We start from the raw sequence: 18852 nt of genomic DNA, 5'->3' as shown, positions 1-18852 counted from the left end.
ATAATATAAGATAAATGGATGGTCAAAATTAATTTAGGAGACCGTGCCATGTCAAATCATACCTTATAAACAGGATCGAGGGAGTACATGCTAAGGCCACCTCAAACAATACCAAGCCCTTGAGACTCAACATACTAACCTTACTATTAAAAAAACTTACCGTTGATAGTGCCCTAACTCCCATGTAGGTGGCTGTGATTTGTGATCTGTAGCCACCTGTGAATAAAACCGTATGACTAGTCGCGATTCGCTTTGCGTTCTTCTTTTCGGTAGGTCGGAGATGGAGCAGATCGTGAAGCGAAAATGGATAGAGGGGGTGGTGTACTTGCTGATCCTATTCTTTCGACTCGGACCAGCATTAATTACCACATGAATGGAAGGAAGAAGGAGCATATATTGTTAGTTTTCACTTTGATCGCCGGGTAGCGGGTCTTTCTATTTCTCTATATACATCTTTACAAGCAAAATATGCTCCTGCTATGAAAAGAAAAATCCTAGCATGCCCCTACCCCAACAAGCATGTCCAAAACACATGTGAGAACTAGATTTATGACTTCTATTAATTATTTTTAAAATGATTGAGTATCAAATGTCCAAAAATAATTTATCAGTAATAACCATTATTTATAAAAATACCTTAATATTGGCAAGGAATGGCTTGATTTTCAATGGCATCCAACCTGATATTTCTTCTTGTTGGTTTGGGTTCAAAAGGAAATTTGGTCTAGTTATTCTAGAAGCGAAGGAACAGTCGAAGCCCATAATAGGACTCTATTATAATTTTGCTGATTTTCTTTCTCTCCTTTTTTATTGCTTGAGACTTGTCTCTTTTTGTCCTTTTCTTATTAATATATGTATATAATCAGTAGGGGTAACCCCTCCTGCTTTCTAAAAGAAATTGAATGATCATGTAAAATGTGGTGGATGAATATTAACATAAAATTTTAATGTGATTCAGGCCGCTTATACTCATAGCTGCACAGCCCAAAAATGCTAAAAAATAAATTATTGAAGCTGAGACAACCTCGGGCTGCATTCAACCCAGCCCACTTAAATCTGGCACACCCCCATTTTCGGCCCAAAATAACTACAGATCCAGCCTAATCCTTGCGTGATCTCAGCCATCCCTCTCAATCCGATGGATGTCGACACCCGTAGCTCGAATAAAACCAGCGACGTCTTCACTGAGAACCCTAGCTCACATTCTCTTCTCCTTCTACCTTTTCAGATGCGCCGCATAGAGAGAGAGAGACAGCAAGCGGCGGCGGCGCCACTGGAGAGCGAGATATGGCGAAGAGTGATGCCACCATGGGCCCGCTCGCCGGAGTGCACATGTTGCGGCCTAGGCAGCGGGCGGCTCCGTCGAGATTTATGGAGGTTAGCGGCGGCGAAGATGCGGCGCTCGCGCAACAGAAGAGGCCCTTGGTGGCGACGAGGCGGCACTCCGGGCGATGATGGCAATCTTAGTAGCAGTTGTGTTGCACGTGCCAACGTGCGGGCAAGGGATCCACTCCTTGTATGGTGAAAGAACCACACCGAGCTGAACTATGGCAGCGGCGATGCACATCGACGATGACCGGCCTCCCTTGGTGCGTATCCCACCTCCCTAAGTCTATCAGTTTTTAAAAATTTTATGATCTAGGGTTTGGAGACTGGGGATTTCTTTTAGTGCTTGTTTACGGATTTATATGTTTTTGGGCACTTCTTATCTGCACGTGGAAGAACGTTAGAGGCAGAAATAATCTTTTTCCTACAGAAATGTCATGAACTAAACTTGATGCCGAACTTTTGTGATAACCGGGGCTCAATGCACCTATAGATGTAGAATCCCATTATAAAAGGGTCTCTTTTCATTTCTCAGAATGGGAACCTCTTTTAGAGCACCAGATCTGCAGCCTGAATTCTCGCATGAAAAATCCAAGCGTATTTTACCAAAGGAAAGTAAAATTATCCCATGTCACGTTTGTTTGTTTTCCCTGAACCACCATGTAACAAACGTGGCAAATGCCGTAGCTGCTGCGTGGGGCTCGCTAGAGGGGGTGGCAGTAAATTTTCACCATATAAAAATTAAAGTAGGCTATTTCTATTACTACTTTTTTGCGAGGTGCTATTTCTTTTTCCAAACCATTTCCAATTTTTTTCTGTGTGCGTCTCGGTCAGCCGGGCCGGAACGGGAACAGATTCCAGCCCACGGCTCGATTCCGGTTTGGAAACCCCGCCAGCTCCGTCCGTTACGCCAGCTCGGACTGAGATGATGATTCCAGCTAAGAAGCGAGCCCAGCCAAATAAATGCTGATGAGCCCGACGCCAGCCCGTCATCCCATCCGGCCCCACCCGCCCGGCCCCCCGAAAATTTGAACGCCGAGAGAGGCAAACCCAAACACGGCTCCCGAAACGGAAATCTTCCCGCCTCGCTTGCTTCCAGCACGCGTTCCTCCCCTCCCTCAGCTTCCCTTCCGGCCGCTCATCCGCCGGCCGCCGCCGAGCGATCCCTAATCTCTTCTCACCCCGCCCGCCTTCAGATTTGTGGAGCGTCTCCACGCGCCCCTCGCCGGACATGCCACTGCACGGGCCGCGTGCAGGCCTGCATCCTCAGGCGGCGCACGCCAACCGAGAAACTTTGGGAAACAGCGGCGGCAATCGCAAATTGATTCTAGAGATTTCGCCCAGATTCCACCGTCACATTCGAACAAATCCAACCGCACTCTGCACGGACCGCACAAGTGACATCACCCCCCTTTCTCGCACAATGCTGCAAACTCCTCATATCGAACAACCACTCAATCAAATCATAATCGAAAGAAGTTGAAACCAAGAACGGATTATCAGCAACCAATCAATTTCGCAAATCGAATGGATCGGATGGACGCAATCGAACAAGATTTGACACCGAAATTCAGATTCAGGGCAACGAGCCCAGGAACATAACATTACTATTATCATATCATAACTCAGTTCATCATCATACAGGCAAGAGAGGAGCATGCCGACCAAGAAAGGATCGGCATCTCCAAGATTTTACAGACCGACTACTGCTGATGCTACCGACCAAATCTAGAACTAGGCACTGGTTTTACTGGTTTCATCTGACAAAGCTAGGATGGACCAAAATCCGGGGAGGAGCGGGGGGCACATCTATAGGCGGAATGGCAGGGGGTCGCCGGCGCCGGTCTACTTCTTGGCCTTCCTCGCCGCGCCCTTCCTAGCCGGAGATGCAGCGGCGGCCTTCTTCGGGCGCCCGGCTTTCTTGGGGGTCGCCGCGGCCTTCTCCTTCTTGGGCGTCGCCGGGGCGGGCTTCTTGGCGGCCTTGGCAGGGGAGGCCTTGGCGGAGGTCTTGGCAGCCTTGGGCGGGCGGCCGCGGGGCTTGGGCGCCGCGGCAGGGGCGGCGGCCTTGGCCTTGGCCTTGGGCTTGGGGGACGCCGCCGCCGCAGCCTTGGGCTTGGCGGCGGTCTTGGCCTTCGCCTTCGGGGACGCCTTGGGCTTGGCCGCCGGCTTGGCGGCCTTGGCGGGCTTGGCAGCCGGCTTGGCGGCGGCCTTGGCGGGCTTGGGCGCGGCCTTGGGCTCGACCGCCGGGCGGGCGGACGGCAGCTTGAAGGAGTTCTTCACACGGGTCAGCTTCCCCGCGGCAGCGAGCTTCTTGAGCTGCACGGCCAGCTGCTTGCGGAAGTTGGACGGCAGGTTCCCGCCGTGCTTCTCCTCCAGGTACTTGCCGATGGCCACCGAGCTCGACCCGGTCCTCTCCTTCAGCGCCGCAATCGCCTCCGAGATCATCTGCACGACGACGAAGACGACAAGCAAATCACAGAATCAGATCGAATTCCAAAACACAAAAAAACAAAAACAGGCAATCGGATCGCTGCCTCACCTCGGCGTACGGCGGGTGGGCGGCCGGCTTCCTAGCAGCTGCGGGCTTCTTCTCCTTGGGCGCCTTCTTCTCCTTGGGGGCCTTCTTCTCCTTAGCCGCCGCCTTCTTCGCCTTGGCGGGCTTGGCGGCCTCCGCCTCCTCGGCGGCGGGGGCCTCGGACTCCACCTCGGTCTCGGGGACCTCGGTCGCGGCAGCAGCAGCCTCCTCAGCCGACATCGCCGCTAAACTAACCCTCGGGAACTGCGCTCGCGCTAGTGCGTTTGCTTGCTGTGTCGGCGGCGGCGGCGGTGACTGATGAGGCCGGAGATGAGGACGACCGCGCTTAAATAGCGGGGGCGAGGGGGAGCGCCCTGGGAGGTGGCTCCGCGCGCTGTGATTGGCCGCGGTGGCTCTCACGCGGATCGCTGCCCGGCCGCGGCTGGAGCTCGCCGCGAGCCGTCGGATGCGCCGGGATCCAACGGGTGGGGACGCCCGCCGCGCGCTGGCTCGGATACTGCCCCCCACGGGTCAGCTGCCGCGGGAACGAGCCTGTTCCCATCTGTGCTTCTGCCCCGAATTCCCGAGCTGATCTCTCACGATGTGATTCATCGAATTTGCTTAAATTCAGTGTGTTTTTAGAGTACGAAATTTTCTTTCAAATGCGGGTGGTTTTGCCGAATTTGGTTGGGAATTCGGGGAGAAAATGGTGTGTGATTGGGGACAGGTCTGTTCTCAGGTGTCTCCGTGCAGGTGTGCTTCTCTCCCAACTTTGGGACACGAATTCTCCCGGCACGCTCAACCGTTTCTCACGAAATTTGTTTCGAATGTTGGCAACAAAATTATCTTTCGAATGGGAGTGGCCTCGTTCGATTCGGTTCAGAATCGAACGAAAAATTGCTGGACAAGTGATGGCAGGTCCAGGCGGTGGTTTTTTGCGCGCCTGTCACGATGCGTCGCACGGGCTGGCTTTGCCGTGTGCCGCACCAGCGTGCAGGCACGGTTACACGCCAAAAAAATCAAATCAAGGCCGGTGACGTAGCATCTAGGCACATTTACAAGAAGTAGAACAAGAGGATGGCCGGAATCAAGTATGCTACTGAAAAGGGGAATAGTGATCAATTCCTGTGTTAGCCTAGAACATCTCCAAAATGCTCAAAGCTTTTTAACAAGGTGGAGAAATTAAAGTGGCAGCATGATTTGAAATTGATGGCAACATGTGGATTTACGGAATGGAATCTGGTCTACTACCAGTCTAGAAGTTGTTTGGGAGAAATGAATCAAAAGATTTGCTACCTCAGTTATGCTGGGCGGTGATAATAATGGATTTTCATGGCAAAGTTTGCATTGCATTGCAATTTGCATCTCTACCTCATCGTAAGATGATTTCGTGTAACCATGATCGTCGAGCCATGCTTCATTCTGCCAAGAACAAAGGTTTTCAACTAGTTTGATGTGGCATTAGCGCAAATAAAGTAGAATGTTTAAAGTTCTGAAAAGTGGGCAGTTTGTATCTTTTTTTACTCAAAATGGAGTGATTAAGTGAGCATATTGGTACAGAATGTTTAAAGCTTTTTTAAGCTGCTATATGAACACATTCTCCTGCTGATCACCAAAACAAGGGTCAACTCCACACCAAACGAAGTTAAATTGCCAGTGCCAAAAGGTAGTGAGTGAGCAGTGACGTAATATTGGGGAAAGTTGAAGCGTGAATTTAGGTCTGCCACGTAAGGCGTTCGGCAACAGTTTTGCTCTTTTTTAAGCGTGCTGGTGTCATACAGGGAGATATTTCTAGTGAATTTATGTTATTTCAGCGTATATTACAACGTGCCAGAAAAAGAGGCTTAGGATTCCTCTTTAAACACCTATATGCAATGGGCTTGTACAAATATATCGAAGAATTCTGATGCATCGTGGCTCACTGGCTCAACGTAATCAAACACGCTCGTAACGTTTTTCATTGCATCTAAATAAACCTTTTTCTCTTTGGACTTATGTAGGCTTTCTACTTTTTCTTGATGCAACAAAACTTATTCTTGATTTAGTATCGGAGATGCTCTTAGAAGCATTATTTGCATTTCGAAAAGATTTTAGATGGGAATTTCCAGAAGATGGTGTGTGCGTTGAGTGCTGTGTTTACATATTATCCTCCCCCTAAGAAGAAAAGGCAAAGATGCTATCCATTGGCAACTATTATACTCCCTCCGTTGCAAAATATAGGTTGTTTTGGTTTTTCTACATACATAGATTTTATTATATATGACATAACTCTATATTTAGGTGTATAGCAAAATGGATGTATTTAGAAAAGTCAAAACGACCTACATTTTGGAACGCACGGAGTAGCAATCTTAATGCATTGACTAGGATAATTTCTATAGAATTATATAAGCAAAAGTATAATTTGGCAAGAGAGCTAATGTGAAAAGAGGAAGAAATTATACCATGTTGGTGGAACGAAGATGTGGGCCACAAGCGCATTGGGGCAAGGTGTGGTCCCATGCATTTCGTGGGGCGCACCATTGCAACAGGCCCACACGCCAACTATCACTGATGCTTTTATCATTCGACCTCGCCGCCGCCGCTACTCCCCATCGTTGTCAGGCAGTGTAGGAGGGTGGAAACAGAAGGAGGTGGTCTTGCGCCACTCGACTGTGGCGGAACCACCCAAATTAAACCGGTTCAAGTGCGCTAACCATCCTCTTAGTAGTTAATCCAGTCACACGCACTTGAAACGATGTAATTCGATAGTCTGTCTGGTCAAGCCCGATTCAACCACCGAATACCTCGATCGAAACAACATGCAACAAGTCTCACACGAAGGTGAACACATATGATACAACATGGTATTTCAGTTTACAACCATAGAGTTCTTAATTAATTTACAAGTCGAGTTCGAAATTCATAAAAAATTATGAGCCAGAGTTCTTAAATAAAACACAGCAGAAGTCTAAATGATAAAGCGTGAATAAAGATACATGACGACATGAGTAGCCTGCCACATGTCATCCAACATGAGACCACCTCAAGGTGAGGCCGGAGACCAATCAACCGACCACCCTTCAGGTAAAGGACGGCCATCCTAAGGTTGACGGGCAACCAACTCTATTATTTCTTCACTAATACCTCAAAGTAAATAACAAAGCAAGGCAGAGTATACTAATACTCAGCAAGACTTACCCAACTATGGTTTATATTTAGCTGACTCCTAGTATGCAAGGCTTTTGGCTGAGGAGTTTGTTTTGCTAAAAAATAACTAAGAGTTGATCCTTACTTTCAAGTTTTAGCATCCAATTTAAAGTTGAGCTAACCATTCTAAGTGAGCAACATTTTCAAAACTTTTTAGTGTGGAAAAATAATTGATTATAGATAACAACATCAACATCATTTCACATTTCCTTTCATTCCACTTCTTACTACGATGTGACGCAGTGATCAAGGTTCTCTTAACCGAGAGCGGCGGCGAATTGATTCGATTTAGAACCTTGTAAGGTGGACCTATACACACGGCATATGCATGCTCTGTCAAGCCGCATATGGCAAATGGTTCCCTTAGAGAACGATGGCGGTTGCGAACTCCTGCGACCCTCGAGTGCTACTCCCCACCAGTACCTCCCTGGGCCTGCCGTGATTTACTAACTAGCACACGAATAGGAAACATGACCAACTCAATCTACAATTGCGCCCTAAGGTACTAGGTTTTACCAGGTTCGGCTACCTCTTACTTTCAGCATGTGTATAGTATAGTTCAAACTCGATCAGTAGGGCCACAATGAACAGACCTTAATTGACACAGGTGGAGCGCAACCACAATACTAACTTCAACTTCATTTCTATTTCCGCCCGGTCTCCAACTTTTCTTTCATTAGTGATTCATTCTCAAATAACTTGCCATAAACATCGAAGGGTCCTATGTCTCGTGAGCGATAGGCAATCACTCGACTTCTACCGTTCTTCATTAAGTATGGCACTTCTATCGACCTACACATGCTAGTATTTACTTAGGAGTCCTAGGGATCATGCAACTAAGGTTTCATTCAACTCCTAGGAACTTAATGCATAAACTAAACACATATTTAAGATAATTGCATAGTTTTGATATTAGGGATTATGCTCCGGGGCTTGCCTTCGAGACTAGCCTTGGGCTCTTCTGAACTTTGGTTCAAGTCTTGGGATGCTTCAACTAGAGAGGCTTTATGCTGCTCACTCTCGGATGCGGTGATCAAATCATAAAGACCATCGACTAGCGGGTTATCTACATGAAAGTGCATATGTATGAGTTGATTGAAAGGTGATGACATGTTGATTGAAAGGTGATGACACATGCATGAAGTCAAGTTTAGAGAGTGCAACAACTCAATCATACAATATTTAAAGATCAAGAAGAGTATACAAGTATATCATTATCTACACAAGAGAACACTAGAGTTTTCATGTGAGACATAACATTATCAAACTAAGCCAATAATATTTCAGTAACTTTGGTTACAGCATGGCATAAATACCAGAGCCTAAATAAGTGATTTAGCATGTCATGATGGCAACAAGATCTAGGTAACAGGCTTATGAGTGAACTATAGCAATAGCATACTAGAGGCCAAATAAATAACACATACAAGCAACCATATATATTCTGTTATCAAATTTTTTAGGGATGAACATGCTATTGATAAAGAGCATAAAAATAATTTATATGCTCCCAATTTCAATAGCAAGTATTTTCAATAATTGAAAATATTTTATAGCAAGAATAATTATTCAGGAAGCATTCTATGTTATTTGAACATAAATCATTTACAAGAGCTTACTAAGCATGCAAACACATTACTGTAAAAGGTTCGGAATGATTGAACTACCATAGAGTTTATTAAAAATCAAACATTGCAAAACTGCATATATGAAGAATAATTTATATCTCAAGTTATATAAGCAATTTGGTTCTACAAAATTCCTAGAACACTTTTCAACATAAGAACATATTACTATGAATTTATCAGAATTTTATGAGTACTAGAGCTATTTATTCCAAAATAAGGAGATTAAAGAACATGCATTTTAATCAGTAATAAAACACATATTTCACAAGAACAAGTATTTTTACTAGGTATATCTAAGAATGAGGAAGACAACAAAATTTATTTCGCATTTTTATCATTTTTCTACGATTTTATACAGATTTCCAAAGTTTCAGCCATTTCAACTAAAACTAAAATAGAAAAAGAGGAAGTTACTTTCACAGATAGGTCCTTGGAACAAAACTATCCTAGCGGATCTGCCCTTGCTTTTGCGCTAAAGTCCCTAGGTCTAGCACTTAGGCCTCTCGAAGTTTTTCCACATAGCACTTAAACCCTGCCATCTTCCCCATAACCCCCTGAGCTTCTATTTCTTTCGCACTCGTGCCCTTCTTTCCTTCTTCAACCTTGGGCACACCTGAGTGCCCATGGTGGGCGGTGGCGGCACGGCCACGCTGGTGCAAGGGTGGCGCCTTCCACCCTAATGCCTACTCCGAGGGCTTCCCCTAGTTCAGGTGCATCCCCTTCCATACTTCTCTCATCATCTCTTTAACCCTAGCCCCTACCTTGACCAGCGGGGGCGCACGACCGGCGGCGAGCTCACAAACACGCGCGGAAACTAACCTAAGAAGGCGAAGCGGCGAGCACTAGGGCACCAGAAGCTCACCTTAGCTCCATTTGTGGGGTTAGTGGGGCAAGAGGAGGCCGGGAGGGTGGAGTTCGACGGTGGGGTGGAGCTTGGGCGGTGGCAGTACTAGCGGCGGTGGAACTTTAATCCCCAGCGTTTTGGGCCATGGCGGCGGGCAAGAGGTGGTGGATGAGGTAGCTGGAGGAGTGTAGGAGAGGTGGGCGAGGGTGATTTGAGAATGGCGGGGGTGAGTGGGAGGAATCGATCGGCGGTTGTGACTGCTCGCTTGGCTCATTTTGTTCTAGCTCTTGGCCGTGACGTGGAAGTAAAAGGGAGAGGGAGGGTAAGGCCGGCCGGTGGGGAGGAGATAAAGCTGAGGGTGCGGTCATTGGTTACTCTAGCAAGCAGTGGTGGCGCAGGCATGAGCAGTGGTGGGCACAGGCGCAGCAGTGGCGAGCGCAATGCGGTAGTGGTGGGGATGGCGTGAGCAGTGGCGAGGATGGCGTGAGTAGCAAGGTGCGGAGGAGCTGGTGGCGATGGGACGGTGGCGGTATGGCCGTGCGCCGGGTTTTGACCATGTGCGGTTGACGGCACAGGTCAAGAGGGTGGACGCATGCGTGGCATGGCGGGGAGCTCACGCTGCCATCTATGGCAGAGCAGACGTATGGGAGGAGGGAGGAGAAGGTTGATGCGTGGGCTCACACTATTTTTCTTAAAATAACTTTCCCCTTCAAAAAAGAAAGGTGCAGCTAGTCAAAAATCCCCCAAAAATACTCATTGGAAAGATAAAATTACAAAGAACACAAAGGAACTTGAACCAACTACAAAGCTAAAAAGGATTGCCCAGAATTTGAAAAGTAAAATAGTTAAAGTTGAAACTTCACTGAATTTTTATCACTAGCACACATCACCAAAAAATTAGGGAAAATTCTGTAAATTTGTTATTTTTAATCAAGTATTTAAATAAAATAAAAGGAGCCACAGCTATATTGCAACAATTGAAGTTTCTTCACAAAGTTGCATTTGAACAATAAATGTCAATTTAATGAAGTTTAAACTGATGCAATGACATGATGCTCATTATGCACTAATGAAGTTTTCTAATCCTAAGATTAACACCCGAGGTGTTACATTGACATCGCTAGCATGGGGAAGTGTAGGGGCGGCCTCATTGCTACTCACATGCGGTCCTGCTGTCACCCAAGTAGCCGACGTTGTGCCTGCTCCATCACCGAATTTGTCGTATGATGGGGAGGATGAGGGGTTCCACGCTAGCATCAGCATCGCCCAAATAGCCATTGCTGCACCCTGGCATCACTCGATCTGCTATAGGTAGGGTAGAAAGAGGGGAGGTGACCATGCGCCACCAGATCTTGCCAGTGTTGGAAAAGGAGGGGTGTCCCTTCCGCTCATCTGCACCCTGCAGCTGCCACCACACGCACCTATGGTGGAACCGCTCGGATTAGCTTAGCTAAAGCACAAATAAGTCGCCTGACACGCGGTCTTATGCTTTAACCAAGTTAACTCGGCCGTCCGTCGGATTTCATCCGATAGAACCACTATATAGGATCGGATTTGCAGAGCTCACATGAAGGTGAGTGGTTCCAGAGAATGCAACACATCATCCATCTTAAACAAATACATTAATTTTTTCAACTCAGGTTCGAAATTCCACAAAATTTTACAGAGTTCATAAGCAGCAGAAAAGATAAACCAGTCGGAAGCTAGCGCCGGGGTCGGATGTCATGGATGAGACCAATCCTGACATCACTGGTCCCTATCCTCACCGACCGAAGAGGGATTCCACTCGACCGTCCACCCAGGCGGGAGCTGGGGAGGCCAAGCGCCACAAGCAGCAAACTCAGGAGTTTCAACATCACCTGAAAGAAATTGCCACAACAAGGCTGAGCGACTACGCTCAACAAGACTTAACTAACCGGTGGGAACTACTCCACCAACTTCTAGACATGCCAGGCTCTTTGGCTAAGGGGTTTGTTTTGCCAAAAGCGACTATAGTGGGTCCTTACTTTCAATATTTTATCTTAGGTTCTAAGTTCATTAACCAGTCTACATTAGCAACTTATGCTAAACAAACATAGTTTCCAAACAATTTAAAGAACAAGCATCAAGGTTCCCATCATTATCATATTCCATCTTTACTCAGTGTAGCATAGTGATCAAGCAGTCCCAATCTGTGAGAGGCACACGAATCGATTCAAATTTCTTAACCATGCATGGCGAACCTAATCTCACGACATCCGCACACCACAGAGGGTCGCTTCCTGTGTCGGCCGTCCCCATCAATTCCTAGGCTCGTGTCAGGTCCAAACTTCCCTTGGCATGCAATGCTCCACAGTCCCGACCTCTTGCCGTATTGTGACCGCACTTGCACCCACATGATACACCATGGGAACCTCGTTCCAGGGACAGCAGGGGTATAAGCCACGCCCTAGTTCAATCAGGTACTAGGCTTCCCCATCCCATACTAGGTATGAGATTAGTACTTTCAAAAAATTGATCACGAACACCAACACTTTTCGACCTTAATCAATTTCATGTAGACAGATGAGGCAATCTACCGACCACCAAAAATAGTTCACCAGGCCCTGCCTCGTCCACCGTCCTTATAGTTGTAACAAAAAGGAGAACAAGCAACTCCTATAACTCGCGAGTGACAGGGAATCACTCGACTTTACCGAGTCCTGTTAAGCACTGCAACTACTCGGCCTATCATACTAGTGTCCAGATCAAGGGAACTAAGTTATGCATCTATGGTTTTAAACAACTTATGTACGTAAATTCAGATACATACAAAAGAAGGCATGCGCAAGTTTAGAAAGACTGGGTCATGCTCCGGGGCTTGCCTTCGAGCGGGGTGGAAGCAAATTGATCTTCGACGCTCTCGGCTTTAGCTCCTGCAGGCGACAGCTCAACTACAACTCCGTCTTCTGGCACCGGGTGCAGCTCGTAGGTGCCGTCAGCGAGGTTTAGCTCTACACGGAATGCAAATGCAGGGGTTTAAATACTTAGACGGTTATTTCAACAACGCTTGCAAGAGTTAGCCCAGAAACTGTAGCAAAATTACAGGAAAGGTGTAAAACCCATTTTATTGGATTCTACTCAGAAAGAGGATTCCAACCCAAGTGATTTCATATTTTTCTGATTTTTTCTCGATTTAAGATGAATTTTCCAAGCTCTGTTGATTTAGAACAAGATAAAAGAGGCGGATCGGGAAAAACTTATGATCTGACCCTTAGACCTAAAGAATAACTTTACCGGGATCCTCAGACTTAACACAGAGAAGTCCCCGAAATTTTACACAGATACCCTTGGTCAAAAGAAAAAGATACAGCCAAGCCCTCGGGCGAGGCGGACAAGGGTTGGCCGAAACAGATAGGGGTCGGGCGAAACGGACAAGGGTCGGCAGCTCACCTTTGGTCCTACCGACAAAAACTTGGGGTCGGGAAGGAGCAAGCTCAGGCGAAATGACGAACGGTGCTAAGTTTCGGTGGCGGTGGTGCTTCTTGAGGGCAACAAGCACGCCCTAGCACAACGCGAAAGAAGGCGAAATGGCTGGCGGGGTGTTGGGCGGAAGGGGAGCTCCACAGAGAGCTCAGGCAGCGGTACTTGTGCGTGAAGCAGAGGAGTGTGCAGCGACGAGTGCGCTGGAGAAGAACCAGCAAGCAAGGGCGGCAAGGACGGTGGTGGCAAAAGGGAACTCCGGTAAGAGGCTTCGGTACCCTTTTTATAGGTGCGCTGAAGTGAAGGAGTTCGAGCGGTGCGAGGATAAGATCGAGAGAGAATGGAGTGCTCTGTCGTGGTGGCGAATTGTCGGCGTCTCCATTGGCCGGCAAAGGGAAGCTCCAGGAATAGGATATTACGGCATTGGGCAAGGAAGACAGCGCTAGGCAGGCGCGGTTTTGCCGGACGGAAGGACTGGTGAGGTCGAGTGCTTCTCTGGTCACGTCAAGCGACGGATTGGGTGCGGTGACTCGACCAGTGTGCGGCAGGAGGGAGGGAATGGCACTGCAGGCGAGGGTGTTGCAGGCGAGGTGACAGGGCGAGTGGTGACGCTATGAAGTATGGAACTAGCAGCTTTGCCATGGCACGCTACTGGCGAGGCGGGAGAAAGAAGTTGTCACTACCAGCGCAGTGGTTGGCGAAGGTGGTATCATCGCAGGGCGCGCACGTGGGTAGCGCGATTGAGGTATGACGGAAAAGCCGGAAGGCATTGGGGTGCGCGGCCGGGGATCCTGGTGAGGAGATACGCGTGGGAGGCGAGGCGAACTGGCGCGGCAGCGGCCAATCTTCGGTCGTGGCGGCGGCAGGGCGCCTGGCGCGGCTGGCAAAGTCTTGGGCGAGACGAGACGGGGCGGAAAGGTCTGCAGGGCTCTTCGGTGCGCGATTGGGAAAGAGGCGCGCTGATCCATCGTGTCGCGGCCGGCGACTGGGCAAGGCGGCAGTCGTCGATGAGGTCACGCCACGCGGTGGCGGGGCTCTGAAACAGGGCGCACGCCGCTCTAGCGCTCTTTGCCCGATAGATCCGCGAAATCCTTTTTTGGGTCCATCTTACAGCCTCTTGATCTCCCGATTTCCGAACTACACCACTTTGACTTCCTCAACAAGAGTTGTAGAACACCAGCCAGTGTCCCACTGAACAAAGTTGTAGCAGGGGCTTCGTTTTCCAACTTCTACCAAAGGATTCTGGGTGTTCAGCTCGTCTTTCCAAGGATAAATCCTCCTAAGGCGCTAGGTTGGGCTGAAAACCAGACTAAGTCGGCATAGCTCAAGAAAAGCTGAGTCAACCGGATTAGGGAACTTGTCTTAAGATTAAGCTCGACTGATTTAAATCTAGATCGTTATAGCACCCTACAATGCCGCCACCATGCCATCGATATAGGGGTTGAAGTGGAGAGAGAAGAGGATGAGAGAAGGAGGTTGAAGGAGGGAGTGTAGAGGGGGAGAAGAGGCCGGTATTTATAAAGAAAGCATGGATCTTGTGATGTATCCTTAGCCTCACAGAATAAATCCATGAGCGTATAGATATTGATATAGCTTTCACCCTGGAGTATTTCAGAGTATTGATTTCCAAGGAGAACGTGAAGTGCTCTAATCTAAACTAATTCATCTGGATGGATGGTAAGGGTGATGACAAATAAATTGGAGATAAAGAAGTAGGAGGGTAGAGATAGTACTTGTGTAGTAATGCTAGCTATTCCAATGAATCAAGCGGATCAGACTTATTCACAAGAGTTCACTTCGAGCGCCCGAGATACACCACCCCAGGAAGGGATGAGAAGGGGGATGATCGTGCCTACCCCTAAGTCCTAGAGTTGAAAACTGATGTGGTGGACTACATCATCTGGATAGGGCTGTCACCAACTAGCGGCTACCACAACTATTTCGTAGAACTGGGTGCAAACCAAGGTAATCTCTAGCCTAGACACCATGTCCACACTATCGATTACTACCTTACTCAAGCTTAGAAATAAGGCATTCACTCAAAGTAGGATAAACTACTAAACAATGAACGACGAACCAATGAACAAATGTGGGCAAGAACTGATGCTTTAATTAATTAGAGGAACCATAGTTACCAAACAAGATCTAGATGTTACTTGAAGTTGAGCCATAGGTACAAGGTGGAGGAAAGGCTAACAGCTCTGGCTCCCCCCCATGAAGCGTCCCCACATAAGTAGAGACTAAATGTGATCCAATTATCAGTCCCAGGAGGCTGATAACACATTTATTCAACAGATAGTTCAGAAACCGTACAACTCCCGAAGGAGCGGGCGGGCAAGCCACACCCAAAGCAATACTAAAGCGATAACGATACAAATCCAGGTTGCAGTCCAGTCGGACTCCGGGCTGCAATCGGAACTAAGCGTCAGCGGAAGCATCCTGCAAAAGGGCCAACACCGCAGGCAGCGTTGGGTGCAGACGCAACATCCTACTCGAAGTCCTCGGCGACGAAGTCCGGATCCTCCTCTGAAGCAACAACACAAGGGTGAGTACAAAAGTACTCAACAAGTCCAACCCCATCCACGAAGGGGGATACAACAAGAATATGCATATGATTCAACAAGAATATGGTTAAGGTTTATTTGCAATAAAGCTAGATTTTTTTGACATATGCAAGGTTTCATTTTAAAGAATTTTCATAAAACATTTTCTTAATAAACGATATATCAAGTGGGGTTGATCCTACACAAAGGATCCAAGTTTTATCACTACCGGACTCCCCGTCCGCCGTAGCGCACGGCACAACTGCCGGACACTTCCAAAATCCTACACACACACACACCGTAAATACCAGTCGTCTCCCAAAAGCTAGTTGTGTGACCGAGCCGTAACTCGTCCAATGCCGTGGACACGGCTACCCAGATAGGTTTTAACTCTGCAGAGGTTGTACACTTTTCCCACAAGTAGGGTACCGTATCACGATCACCTTAGTGACGGTACGGATCCTAACAAAGCCATTACCCACCTTAGCCAACACTGACTAGTCAACACGGAAGCACCCAAGGGGTTAGCAACCCATCCACGGGATCGAAACCGGGACCTAAGTCACCAAGAGCTTAGCCCTTTTCCAAGGGCTCCCGTTGCTCACCAGCACACCTGAAGCCTAGCAGTTTAGCTAGTGGGGTTTATGCTAAGCCGTTGCCCATACAACGGTCGAGTGGTTGCACGATGATGGAATTAGGTAGGATGACACATCAACTCGGTCCTTAGCCATGACAAGATGGATATCTACCACTCTGCTCAACCACTAAGGTACGAGCTTAACAATCCGGCATTCCACACAAGAAACGCCCATCCATCTCATCCACCACCTTTCTTTACACCCGAAAACCCAACTCCTCAGTTGAACACACTCACACATTTATTTTCCGAATAAACAGATGTAGTCAAGATTGAATTTGGATAATGAGTTACTAAGCATTCTAGCAGTATTTATCATCTAAACAGAGCAACTCATATTTAGAGATAAATATGGGACATCAAGGAATAATCAAAACAATCAAGGGGGTGGCTATCCAACCATGTCTTGCGATAAAACAATATGCATTTTATAAAATAGGCCAGTAGGTTGTGTCTGAAAAACTGGGTATTAAATATGCATCAAAGGGTGAGATTGGACTTGCCGTTCTCAAAGCCTTCCGGGAGCTCCTGCTCGCGGTACTGGTCCTCGGGCTCGGGCTCGCGGTCGAACTCCTCCTCGTGCTCCTCCTCGGGTACTCCGCGATCTACGGCACACACAAAGGGGCACACAATAAATAAAAAGGAAAAAGATTTTACCCGTTGAGCTCCGAACAGGAAATATGAACGGAAAATAGGTAGGAAGGGTATTTTCATGAACTTTGGATATGCCTCGGTGGAAATATATGAGAGGAGGCCGTGGTCGAATTTGGGATCGATTGGAGGAAGTTTGGCGCATGAAATGACGGGTTAAAGGAGTATTAGGGGCTTTAAAATAAGGTTTAGGACTGAACCGCGAGAGCAGGGGCCTATCTGTAATTATTTCTGGAATGGTGGGAGGACTTGTTCATGAATAAGGGAAACTGGTGGGTTAGATCGCGAGGAGAGGGATTTATCCCTTTCTTCTTCCTAGAAACAACAGGAGGTGGAGGAAGGGATGGCCGACGGTGGGCCGGCCGGCCGGGCTCGCCGGCGGCGAGGCCGAGCGACAGGGGAGGAAGAGGAGGGTGTGGGGGGCCCATTTTGGCCCTCACCTTGGCCGGTCGCGGGTGGGAAGGAAGGGGCGCCGCCGGCGTTCTGGTGGCGGTGGTGGAGGTAGGCAAGGTGCTCGTGGTGATGGTGTGGAGGTGCAGGGCTCGGCTCCCCTCTTTTATAGGCAGCGCACGGGCGGGCGGAGGCCGAGGCAATGATGGCGGCCGGACCTTTGGCCGGTGGCGTGCCGGGGTGGTGAAGCTCGTGGACGGCGTGGCGGCGTGGTCGACGAGGGCACAGGAGCGGCGACCGGCGACACGACGCGACGCACTCGGCCAAGCGCTAGACGCCAAAGCGCGAGCGGGCGCGGCGCGGGCAAGGCGGCGCGGCAGGCGCGGCGCAGCGGGGCGGCGCGTGCGCGCGGCCCGACGTGGCGCGGTCCAGCGCGCGTGCGCGTGCAGTGCGCCTTGGCGCGCGTGCCAGGCAGGGGAAGTGCCAGGCGCCAGAGAAAAAGGAGGAGCCAGGGAAAAGAAAGGAGAGAGAGAAGGAGGAGGAAGAAAGAGAAGGAAGAAGGAGAAAAGAAAAAGGGGAAGGAAGAGAAGGAAAAAGGAGAGAGAAGGGAGGAAAGACGACGGGGATTGCGGGATTCGACGGCACGCGTGATGGATTGGACGGGCACGCGGCGAAAATTACGGGGACGGAAAAAGAGGGTTGACGAGTCGGGGCCGGAACGACGGGTCCGACGGAAGGGAAAAGATTTGACGGAGCTCAGCAGACGGAAAAATTTTGGAATGCATTTTTAACGAGTGATTTAATTCGTAGATTTTTACGAGCGTTACAGCCCAGGCCTCTCACCTCGCCTCTCTCCCTATTTCTAAGTGTAGTATTGGCAGCGCTTCGCTTCTTGGATCTTCTCTTCTCGTTAGTTTGCAAATGAGGCGAGATCCTCTATTTATAGCTTTAATAGGTCGATTTGGGAGGAGGGGGTACTTGCAAGGGAGCTGCAGAGGCGGTTTGTGTAACAACCCATGGTCCAAGTTGGGCCAACAATTTGAATACCATGCATGAGGCATGGTAGCTCTAGAATAATCCCAAATGGGAAGTGGAGAGAGGGATGAACCAAGTTAAATAGCTAGCTCTAGAAAGCATTATAATCTTGGGTTAACCCTTTCACGCGAAGCGAGGACGAAAGCGTAAGCAAGTTGTAGTGTACGTGTGGTCCACTCAAAGTGCAGAGTGGGCATGAGCCGTTTTCCTGGGCTGGGTCGTTACAGTTTGACTGTGGGCCTGGGGTTGGCCAAACCTCCATTTGCACCGGCTTGACACGTGCCACCATCTAGATTTCTTCGTAGAGTTGGTTGTGTGCTTGTCCAAAGGCAGTTTGGTCTCGTGGCCACCAAAGGTGGGGTCGGTCGACCCAATGACTTTGGCCGACCCTACCCCCTGGCCCCAAAGACGTCTATTGCATCGCCTTGTCTTATGGACACTTGTGATTGCTCCATGGGTCAGTTATTTTGTGAAGTTTGTTTGCTTGGTGGACCCATGGATCCAAGGGAAGTAAACTAAGGTCCCAGGATCAAACCGACTTATGTTCGATGCTTTCTTTGCATGTGATCGAAGGTGGGCTAGAGAGAGGCAACAGACCGTGATCGGTTGAACCTAGGAGGGTCGGCCGTCCCACCTTTTGTAGGGGATGACCC

At 48.6% G+C, this 18852-nt stretch overlaps 1 protein-coding gene across 1 annotated transcript; it reads right to left on the bottom strand.

Moving 5' to 3' along the window:
* Positions 1–2895: 2895 nt before the first annotated feature.
* Positions 2896–4177, bottom strand: LOC117846571 (uncharacterized). The gene is made up of 2 exons (XM_034727792.2): positions 3866–4177; positions 2896–3771 (listed from the first exon to the last, which is right to left on the bottom strand). Exons 1-2 carry the CDS (start codon positions 4079–4081, stop codon positions 3172–3174), a joined length of 816 nt encoding a protein of 271 aa, XP_034583683.1. The 5' UTR covers positions 4082–4177; the 3' UTR covers positions 2896–3171.
* Between the last annotated feature and the right edge of the window lie 14675 nt (positions 4178–18852).

This window comes from Setaria viridis, chromosome 2 (assembly GCF_005286985.2).
Source record: "Setaria viridis chromosome 2, Setaria_viridis_v4.0, whole genome shotgun sequence".
In the NCBI taxonomy this organism is placed as follows: Eukaryota; Viridiplantae; Streptophyta; class Magnoliopsida; order Poales; family Poaceae; genus Setaria; species Setaria viridis.
Note: the sequence above shows the minus strand (reverse complement) of the source record. Positions and strands in the feature narration are given on the sequence as shown.

Coding starts and splice junctions, on each gene's coding strand:
- LOC117846571 (XM_034727792.2), bottom strand. CDS start 4,081: ATGTCGGCTGAGGAGGCTGCTGCTGCCGCGACCGAGGTCCCCGAGACC. Junction 3,772..3,865: donor CCCACCCGCCGTACGCCGAG/GTGAGGCAGCGA, acceptor GTCGTCGTGCAG/ATGATCTCGGAGGCGATTGC.